General features: G+C 30.9%; 1 protein-coding gene across 1 annotated transcript; it reads left to right on the top strand.

The window, feature by feature from the left end:
* Positions 1–5685: 5685 nt before the first annotated feature.
* LOC107011832 (SCARECROW-LIKE protein 7) lies at positions 5686–8051 on the top strand. Its single transcript, XM_015211489.2, has one exon. It carries the CDS (start codon positions 5938–5940, stop codon positions 7765–7767), a length of 1830 nt encoding a protein of 609 aa, XP_015066975.1. The 5' UTR covers positions 5686–5937; the 3' UTR covers positions 7768–8051.
* The last annotated feature ends 3729 nt before the right edge of the window (positions 8052–11780 follow it).

Raw genomic sequence — 11780 nt, 5'->3', positions numbered from 1 at the left:
AAGATATTTACAATTATTAAAGTGTTATAACAAACTTCAAAAGGCACATCCTTTTCTATGGTGCCTCCAGAAATATATATGACGAAATTTATATCATACAAGTAATTTTAAATAGTTGTAACATATTGGTCCTCTGCAATATTGGTTGACGCAACTCACCGCCCACTTGACATTTTTGGTTTAATGAATATTTGTCTTTTCTTTTCTAACTTTGGAACTGCATCAACTCCTCCTATAAATATATATATATTGCGCCATATACAAAAAAAAGGAAACCATAAACATGAAAACTATGATGAAATGGAGTGTCTACCTACCAACTGATTTATATATTATATTCTTTAACAATTCAAAACATATAGATATATATATAATGTTAGTATATGAAATTTTTATACCATCAAATCATTTTTATCTATAATAATAGGTAAGTTTTCTTATTTTTAAGCTACAAAAAGTTTTAATTTTGATATCGACCATATACTTATGGACCATATTTATTGGTGTTGTTATCACTAGGGCCCTAGGCTTTGTAATCTCCCCGTCAAAAATATCATGTACCGTTACTTTCTCCTCTAAAATGGTCCCTAACTTTCCCCTTTTGGTCTTACGGCGAAAGGGCCCACCGGTCCCTTAATGGGCCCACAAAACCGCCCAAAATCAACGTAACCCAATTTAACGTTCACATTATCTCCCTTTCTCTATCACTTTTTTTTCTTTTTTAGAAAAAATAATATTTCAATTACCTTTTGTTTTCATTTTCTCTTTTTTCACCTCTAGCCACTGTTTGACCAAAGTAGAATACCAGCTCAGAGCTGACTCATTTGCTGATGTTGTACTACTTTCTTGCTTTGTTGGTCAAAAATCTACTGAAATTTCACACAAATATTGAAATCTTTACACCAGGAAACTCCACTTTCTTATGCTAAAACTCCCAGAACAAAAAAAAAAGGATGATTATACGAACTACTATTATTTGATTTTTTTTATTTATATCGGCGTTTATATAAAAGTATGAATGAATTTTAAATTTGTATCGTATGTTTCATATTTAGTGATTAAAATCATGTTCTGAAGAAATAGAATTGAGATATTTAATTAATAATTAATGAGATTGATTGTTGCGTTCACCACAATTTATTTTTTTAAATATTTATAGAAAAAGATTAAAAAAGTAGTTGTTGAAGTGTTCTTACTTCCAAGGATGTGAATGGAAAATTATGATGATACGTCATCTTTTCTTCCATTCAATAAAGGTAAGTACATCATACTTATATTGTTTATTAATATTAACTATAATATTCTTAATCTTATAGCTTATTTACTTGCTGCCAAGTAGAAATCTATTTCTTGTGATGAAAAGTTTGTTAATATAGTAAACATTTTTATGTTCCAACCTAAAATTATGAAAGGGTTGAAAATAATACTAATCAATTTCCTACGAGTACTAACTTCTAATTGATGTTGACTGAACCTTCGAGGGGGAGTTAGAGTGATTGTTATAAATTTGATAAAACTTAAATACTTTAAATTTAAATATTATATTTATATTAGGGTAATATGGATAATTTATTTAATTATAATTTAAAGTTTATATATTAAAAATCTCTGTGGAAACAAGAAGGTAATCAGAAACAATATTTCTTGCCGTTTATTCCAAAATGAACGGTGAAGATCTAATCCTACAAACATCTAGAAAGATGAGATAATAAATGGAGTTCACGATAAGGGATGTGGATATGGCGCCATATATCCACGTGTCAAATAACCAAATATAAGCGGGACCCACACAAAGTACTCCGAACAGTGCGGGAGGAAAGTTGGGTACACGTGGACGTTAATGACGTGGCGTTATTGGACATGGGACCCACTCAGTACTATAAGCCACGTCATGCACGACTCAGCCACTGAAGACTTATATACACTTTACATCATTGCATTTCCACTAGGAGTATTAGATTTTGTGAATGCCCTTTTTCAATGAAAAAATTTATCGACTATTTTGGTTTACCCCGATCGTTATCAAATGAATGGGTTGAACTTGAACATATACGTGTTAAAAAATAAATCATGACTTAGCTTCTCAAATTATATTATTTATTAAGATATTAATAAAATATTTTATGAATCAATTGAAATTATAGATTAATTCAATTTTAGTTAACTAAAATGATCGAATTGAAATTCATCAAACTGATAAAAGGAATGGCTTAATAATCTGTGTTAACTTAGACTATTATTTTTGTTTCGGTTGAACAAACTTACTTTTTATATAATGCATATGATATAAAAGCAAGTATGAAACAAAAGTCTATAAACAATTTGAGATAAAAATCACGTGTTTTCATTTTGTTGAGTGTGAATTGTTTTTATTTTTTCACATGGAAGATCCATGATGTTATTAGTTGATGCGGTAAAAGGTTTCTATTTGTGTCAAATATTATTTTGTTAGGTTTGTATGTGAAATAAAAAGAAGGGTGAAATAACAGTTTTTGTCACGATAAGAAAAAAGGAAACTTAGAAAGATAAAAGTAACTTGACTATTCACTGGCTAGCACTCCCTATACTTAATTTGTCTCACTTCAGAGTAAAAATCTAGTGAAAATTTCATATTATGTTCATACCTAATAACAAAATAAAATAAAATCATTACGCATCAATTCTTGTTTTTCTTTATACACTTGAGTTCCCAAGTACTTCAGCCATATCTCAATATTAAAATGTTTTAGGATTTATACTTTTAATATAGGTATAATATTTAGATATTATATAATTAAAAAAATATTTGATGTAAAGTTTCTTTATCTATATTAATAAATAAAATTCAAATATTTCATATATTTAATTATTAGAAAATATCTCAATAAAATATTTTTAAAAATTGTACTGTTGTTTTTTGTTAATGGTTAAATATAATAGTTGGGGATATCAACTTACGATCATGGTTGTGATTAGTAGTTAGTAGTAATGGTTAGTGACGGGGACAATTATTGGTTTTATTTAATGATTGTTGTTGTCATGATAATATGATTGTGACAAATGTAAATAGTGACTAGTTATAGTGATAACTAATTATGATAATTGATAGTATAAATTATCACTAAGAATAATAATTAATCATCTCGAAAAGTACAATTGAAAGATTTATTTTTCATCTTTGGAGTTGCTTGGTGAATCATAAGGTCAAAAGAGAACGATATCAATATGGACCAAAAAGAGTAGGGTTCATAAACTGCTATGAATAGCAAATTAAATTCAGAAGCTTCTATAGTTGTGCCTAAATATGATTGAAAAAAAAATGAATCAAAAGGGTTCCAGCGTCAAGTGTGATTTAGGCGAGAATTCTCTTGATGAGTATGAGGAAGAACCGAACATATGCATTAATAGAGTAGTTATGCATTTCTCACATAGGCAACAAATAAGAAGAAGCAATGAAAGAAAAAAAGAAAGCACATGGAAGGCAACATGGTTGGGACGGTAAAGTGCGTAAAGAATTTATTCCAAGACACTTATCGATGCGTCAGACAAAACAAAACTATGTGAATGTAACAAATGGTTCAATAAAGATCCAATAAATACATAAAGAATGTATAAATTATCAAGTGTTGTGGGATATATTTAAAGAAGAAGACAAGAAAACAATACATCGAGTTACTTTTGATGAGCAGTAATCAAGTTTTTTTAATTCGTGATTTCGTAATAGAAAGTTTGAGGTTGATAATTCAGCCATCTTCTTGATTATTATATTTTTACATTATTTAAACATCCTCATCGTAATATCATCTTGAATCGTATTATTCAAACTCTGTGGTGATCACAAAATATTTAATTTTTTTAAGCTCTTATTTTTCTTAATACTTTATTAGTTAGTAAAAATTAGATACTTCATTAGGATTGATAAGATAAAATATTCCATGCTTATGCTTATTCGTACTGATATCTTTTTATTTTTATTAAAAAATGGCTAGATACATTGTCTAGCGAAACTATATATTATTTGTTACTTGAGTTTAGTTTCGGTTATTGTTCTTGTATCTTTTTAGGCGGTCCATCCTATAAGACTAACGGGTTAACTATGTTGGATCTTCTTAGGAAAATCAAGTCTATTGTAACGATTTTATGCCCTACGTGTCTTGCTCTTAATTTTAATTATTTGACGGCTGGCATTTGGCCAGAAAATATATATTTTTTTAAAACTTTATATTATATTATATTATTTTAATTGCCTTTTGAATTAGAATTTGAACATCAATATATAATTTATATTAGGAAATAAATTTTGAAGCTTATAAAAATGAAATAAAGTTTTAAAATTTAAGTAATAATCAACATAAATTAATCGAGATCGAAAATAAAGTTAGCATGAGAGAATTTGACAAAATTATTTTGGCCCAGAGCTTTCAGTAATCAAAAATCTCGAGAAAAGCCTTTTTAGCATAAGATGTCATACATCGTGTGGCATGTCGTGCTTGACATATTATTGTTGAGTGTGTATTACCATTTTTGTTTATTAAAAATATATTTTGTTAGTGAGCATGTTTGTACCATTTAAACACATACAAAACATGATTTTAAAGGAAGTTATTAGAGCTTGTAGATGCGAATTCTACTGAGTTTCTCTTTAGTATTATCATTATCTTTTTGGTTTGAGTAACTGGACTTTTTATCTAACATATTGATAGAATCACTATGTTTAATTTGGTTTCGTTCTTCTTCATTTAAGTTTGATAATTTCTGTTTGTTTGCATTTTGTTTGAGAATTTGTTGTCAGCAGTTCACATGCACCCTTTCAGTGTTGAGTTATTAATTTGGAGGATTTCTTGATTAGGGTCCATAAAACAACATCTTCAATTGCCAGTTAAGGCTCAAAATTATCATATGCTCGCTTATAATTTTCTTTTTAATTATTATTTATTACGTATTTACTTTTATTGAATGGAATTTTTTTTAAAAAAAAATTAATTAAACCCGCTTCTACCTATCATACTCGGCTTTGTCCTAAACGTATATGTAATTTTAAAAATTTACACATAACAACTACTCAAATAGTTTCATTTGTTCCCCACAAAAACAATTAGAAAAATTATTTATATTTTAAATTTTGTTCATAAAAAATTAATTTATGAACCATTCCACAATTTTATTTAATTTTTTGTTGTTTCTTCGATGAACAAATAAAGCAAGTTGTGATAAATTTGGGTATGCCGAGTTTTAAGTGTCCAATAAAACTATGAAAGAATAATAATTTGAAAGAAAAGCATCAGTTGTCACTTAAAAAAAATGAATACAACATCTTTTATAAAAATAATGCTCAATCTGGTTTCAAAAAACAATACATTATAACTTAGAAGTATTAGAAATTTTCTAGAATTAAATAAGAGTATATTAAAAAAAAATTGTTATTATTTCTTGATTTGTTAAAATAAACAAGTAAATAGAAATAAATATAAAAAAAAATATAGACAATTAAATAAGGACACAGAGAGTATTATAAAGTGAAAGAATGTACCTTTTATTGTTATTGTGGTGCCTAACCCAAAATTAATAAAAGCTTGATATCATATTTTTTATTGTTTTTGTAATTTGCGATTCAAATTTAGTGGGAGTTTTTGGTATTATATACGGGCTGAATACTTAAATTAAAAATATAATAATCCAATTGAAAGAAATTATAGACATTTTTGACCTAGGGGAGATTCATATTATAATTAATATAGTGTGACAGATGGAGCCATTTCAAGCAAAACTTTGTCCTCCTTGTAAGGCTGAGCTTTTCTCAATTAAAGCTAAGCACTTCTAACCCCCTTTTCAACTCTCTCCCTCTTCTTGGGGCTACTCTGTTAGTCCACTCAAAACTTGCTCACCAATTTCTTGTTATAACTGTTGTTGTTGAGGTAATGTGTGAGTAGTGTAGCTTAGTAAGATTTGGTGTGGAGAATGGCCTATATGTGTACGGACAGTGGGAATCTAATGGCAATTGCTCAGCAAGTCATAAAGCAAAAGCAGCAGCAGGAGCAGCTCCAACAGCAAGAGCAACAGCAGCAGCAGCAACAACAATTCTTGGGTGTTAATCCTTTGTGTCTCAGCCCATGGACTTCCAATCACCAGACCTTAACTAATAGCCCCACTTTAGGATATGGACTTACCGGGTCGGGTTTTGCAGACCCATTTCAGGTCGCCGGAGGAACAGATGGCGCCGAGCCGGGATTTCAGTTCCCTAACTTGGAACATCATTCGACCGGGTTTAGGTTTGCTGATTTCGGCGGTGGACCGGGTGGTGAGTTTGACTCAGATGAGTGGATGGAGAGCTTGATAGGCGGCGGAGATTCTACCGGAAGCTCTAATCTTCAATCTGGTTGCGAAGCCTGGCAGACGAGTTCCGAATTCACTACCCTCTACGGAGATCCGTTCCCGAGTTGTCCGAATCGACTCAGTATCGGTTCTGCTCCTCCGCCTCCACCTTCTTCCGATCTCAATGGGGTCATTTTTTCGGAAACCCAGAAAAATCTAAGCTCACTACAACCACAGACATCTCCATGGGTCGCACCATCTTCATCTCCTCCTCCAATTGTTCAACCCGCGAGTAAAGAATCCAAGGTGGTATCAGTTGATGTGCTGCCCTGTAGTTCCCCTGAAAGTTTTTCGTCAAAACCATTGTTGAAATCCTTGGTCGAATGTGCAAGACTCGCTGAATCAGAGCCTGAAAATGTAGTAAAATCTTTGATTCGACTAAGGGAATCAGTTTCCCAACAAGGAGATCCAATGGAGCGAGTTGGGTTCTATTTCTTAGAAGCTCTTTACAATAGGCTTTCGTCGTGTCAAGCAGAGAGAACTCCGTCAATCTTTGTTACTGCGCCGGAGGAGCTCACTTTGTCATACAAAGCCTTTAATGATGCATGTCCCTACTCAAAGTTTGCTCACTTAACGGCTAATCAGGCGATTCTTGAAGCAACTGAAAAAGCAACGAGGATTCACATTGTAGATTTTGGAATTGTTCATGGTATCCAATGGGCAGCTTTTTTACAAGCTTTAGCAACTAGATCAGCTGGTAAACCAGTCAGTGTTAGAATCTCTGGCATTCCATCAGTGGTATTGGGTAACTCTCCGGCAGCTTCACTTTTAGCTACAGGGAATCGTCTTCGTGACTTCGCGAAGCTTCTGGATCTTAACTTCGAATTCGAACCAATATTGACTCCAGTTCAGGAACTTAACGGGTCTAGTTTTCGAATTGATCCAGATGAAATATTAGCTGTGAACTTCATGTTGCAGCTGTACAATTTACTGGACGAAACAAATGTTGGTGTAAAAACTGCACTGAGTTTAGCCAAATCATTGAATCCAAGCATTGTGACATTGGGTGAGTATGAGGTGAATTTGAATGATGTTGGATTCCTGCAGCGATTTAAGAACGCACTGAAATACTACTCAACTGTTTTCGAGTCATTGGATCCGAGCTTGACCCGAGACTCCGCTGAGAGAGTACAAGTGGAAAGACTGATACTTGGCCGGAGAATTGCCGGAGCGGTGGGCCTAGACGATGGCGGAACCAGAAGAGAATGTATGGAAGATAAAGAACATTGGAAAGAATTAATGGAAGGGGCTGGTTTTAAACCAGTAACACTTAGCCATTATGCAATGAGTCAAGCAAAAATTCTTCTTTGGAACTATAATTATAGTTCGTCATTTGGATTAATTGATTCTGCCCCTGGGTTTCTCTCCTTGGCTTGGAAAGATAATCCCCTTTTGACTGTTTCTTCATGGCACTAATTGTGTTCTACATCTGTTCTGTTAGGTACTTTCTTCTAAGTGCTTAATTTAAATTCCATTGCTCTCTGTAGATTAAAAAGTTAGTATAGAAAGATGATATTTTTGAGCAAGTTTAACTTTGAATTTCAAGATTAAAGCCTTCTCTGTTTATATGAATAGTGTCTTCTCTCTGGTTCTCATATTTAGTTTTCTAGGTTTGTGTCATTAGGAGGAGAAATCAACTGTAATTGTGCATAAATTTTGTGAATTATTGATGTATTATTGATAACATTTCGTTGCTTGCACGCTTAGTGAAAGCTTAATTGAGTAAACGATTCAATCATTATAAGAGGTTTTATTAGTCCAAAAGAAAGAGGGTCCTTTTCTCTCAGGTTCTGTAATGGAAGTTCCATTGACAATGACTTTAAGCCAAAACCTGTGGGCTTAGCTTAGCCTAGCTAGGGAAATAAAAACAGCTTTTTTTTCATGAGGTAATGGTGTTTTGTTACTGACTTTTGCCATGTCCTTCATTCAGGAAGCCTTACACTCTAGTAAAGTCTATTCCTTTTTGGTAAGTTCTGTAGTAGAAATAATAGTACCAAACTTGGTTATATGGCAATGAATTAATGGGAGTCTCTTTCACTCTGAAATGAATTCAGAATAGTACATTTCTTTCTTTCACTCACCTAATATCAGTTCCTGTCAGCAGTTGTTGATGATGAACAAGAGCCGTGCTCTTTTACAAAACTATAGAGGTGGTAGGGGGCCTAATTATTTGACTGAAACACTAAATTCATATACTGAAAAAAAATGTTATTTTGCTCTAATTTTTGGACCATCCGTAGTGCGCTTTGATCACTACTACTGCCTCTTTGAATTGCTGAGCAAGTCGTAGTACAAGTTGCATAATGGGCCATGAGTTTGTTACTAGTAGAAAAATGTGATACGCTGATGAAAGGCATATGTAGCTACTACAAAGAGTCAAATGGATAATAGTCAAGCATCTAAATGTATGGTCTAGTAGATTAATTAATTAATGAAATAGGAGAAAATGATTAAAAATTAGATTCAAATGCTAGCAAAAAGAAAAAAAATATAAGGTGTTTCTTATCCATCCAAATTTTGATGGACAAAGTTTTTTGATGTACTAAATTATTGTTGGAGGTTGTACAACAAACGCCTATGTCACTAGATAATAGAGGTAAATATTTCAAAATTGCTTTTTAATGTATGATCAAGGAGGTACTACTACTTTCCTAGATTCGGCGTGACCGATTAGTTTCATTTTTGAATTATTAATAGCCTTAAAATATATTTTACTTGATTAATTGATCTTAAATATTCGCAAAATTAGTGAAATATGCTTCTAAATTCTCATCAAGTTAAAGTGTTTTCAACACTTCTCTGAGCTAGTTATTACTCCAGAAGTCTGTCTACTATTGTTTGTCATTGTTTTTATTTTTAAAATCAAACTTTAAGAACATTGGCTAACATTTTAAGATGTATTCATCATATTGATATGCAAAAATTTGTAACTTATAGTGTTTTTCATATAGTTTTTGAATATCTAAAAAATTTTGTTTAAAATATTAAATTACTATAATCTAATTTAACTTTAAATTAGACAAATTGACTTTCAAAAAATGCAACATAACAAATAAAAATGAATAAAAAGAGTATTAAAAATATATGAGTTTCATGTTCCGATAAAAGTTTAGATCATTAGGTATATCACATGATAGATCGATGTTATTTAAATTTAATTGATCAAATAGAAAACATTTTTAAGATTATTAATACTAATGAAACTAAAAATTTACATATAGTTGTTTTTTGAATTATAAATTTTGTCTCGAAAATAATCAAATTATCTTATTCGGTGTGCCAAACAAACTTTTTAAATGAAAAAACAATTGAGTTATTTATAAAAGAAGTGAGCTGATGAGCAATCCAAGACTCATAATTGATAATATGACCCAGAGATAATTAACTAAGCATAATCATTAATTAATTAGATTAGATTATGGGAAACTCTGCAGTTTACTGTCCATAAGACCCAGAGCTTCAATAGATTAGATTAATTAAACAGAAACAGGTACAGTCTGCATTTCCACTTGAAAAAGTTGGTCTGACAATTAAAAAATTGACAATGATGACGATGACGATGAACCACTCCAGCTTCGATAAAAGAGCCCATCTTTAGATTGAAGCTAAATCTGCAATTTTTATCAATTTCGTGGCTTCTCTTACTTCGAGAACTGCTCTGTGTTGGTATGCTACTCATCAAATTAAAAACAAAGTCAGTATTGAAAAGACTTATGGCTGCACTTTTTTTCGAAAAGACATCAAACAAACCTGGATTATTGCAGGTTTACCAATCTTTTTAAAATACCAAATATTAGCGGTCAAAATTTTTTAAAAATTATTTAGACATGAAATATGCTTTGTTTAGATTTTGGCTCTTTGGAGATTTTCAAATTTTTATTTTCATATCTAAACATAATTTCGAATCACAAAATTGAAAAATATTAAAATTTCTAATTTTATTAAAATAAATAAATTGAAGGGGTCCGTTGAGTAGGGTAGGTGAAAGGGGCAGTCTGATCCAACGGTCGACTGGTCCAAGGCTGTCAAGACACCTTCTGTAACTTTTCTTCAAACTTCCTTTTTTCCCTTATCTTTGGTAGGGTAAATGTAATCAATCATACATTTCAACCCAAAATTAAAGAGGTGAGATGTCAGTAATAACTTTGCCTTTCTCAAAGTTTCATTTGCAATTGCAAACTTTAACTCTTTAATTACTGCCCTAACTGCTATGAAGTTCCCAATAATGCAATTTGCAAGTTCGAAAAGATAGAAATGAAATAAATCTTCTTAATAATTCATGAAGCTCGTAGATATCCATCCTTATTTATTCATTATTCATGATTTTGATGGCATATTCGATAAATATATCGAAATAATTTACTCTCTCAATAAACTTCTGAGTTTAGTTAGCACATGAATTTCAATTAATAACTTTTTGACTATGGACTCAAATTAAGCAAATTAGGGAAATTATTTATTTAAATTGGTCTCCATTATTTTTTCTTGCGTGCGGTTGGATCCTAATGTCTTTAATTTGGTATCCACATCTTTTATCTTCAAAAAAGGATTTTACGTTTTCTCTTTCTAACACCTCTTAGAAACAGAGGTTACCACTTTTCTACGAAAAAACAAAATAATATTCTTAAAACCAAATATAGAAAAACCTTTTTATATAACATCCATCATTAAGAAAGCAAATTAAATGGAGTACGGAGCCTAAAGGGTACAAAATATTAACAAAAATTCCAAAACGGTATATAAAATTTTATATTAACCAAAACGGCAAAATCGCTGCATCAACAGCGATTTACTTTCCCGGAAAAAGCAAAATCGCTGCCGAGGCAGCGATTTTGCAAAATGTGAATTTTTTTTTTAAAAAAATGAAATCGCTACCTAGGCAGCGATTTCAATTTATTTTAAAAAAAAGTCGCTGCCTAGGCAGCGATTTATAAATTTTAATTTTTTTATTTAAGGAAAATCGCTGCCTAGGCAGCGATTTTTAAAAAAAGAAATTTTTTTTTTTAAAATGCGGAAGTCGCTGCCCAGGCAGCGACTTTTATAAAAGAAAATTTTTGAAATGTGCAAAGTCGCTGCCTGGGCAGCGACTTGTATAATTTTTTTATTTTTTTTTTAATTTTTAAATTTTTTTCTTTAAAAAAATGTGGAAACAATGTGGAAATTTAAAAAAAAAAAGATTTTTTTAAAGCAACAATTTTATAAGATAAAAAAAAGTTATAATTTTTTTTTTTATAAAATCGCTACTTTAAATTTTATTTTTTTAAAAAAATTATTTGTGGAAAATCGCAGCGATTTACATATTTTTTTTAAAAAAAATTATAAATCGCTGCGTAGGCAGCGATTTAAAAAATTTATAAATTTATAAATTGGTTAATATTTTTGGAAAATCGCAGCGATTTTCATATTTTAAAAAAAATTATAAATTTTTT

Source organism: Solanum pennellii, chromosome 2 (assembly GCF_001406875.1).
Source record: "Solanum pennellii chromosome 2, SPENNV200".
NCBI lineage: Eukaryota > Viridiplantae > Streptophyta > Magnoliopsida > Solanales > Solanaceae > Solanum > Solanum pennellii.
This window is presented reverse-complemented; position numbering and strand designations above follow the sequence as displayed.

What these genes read in the sequence shown, in the direction of transcription:
- LOC107011832 (XM_015211489.2), top strand. Translation starts at nt 5,938, where the DNA reads ATGGCCTATATGTGTACGGACAGTGGGAATCTAATGGCAATTGCTCAG.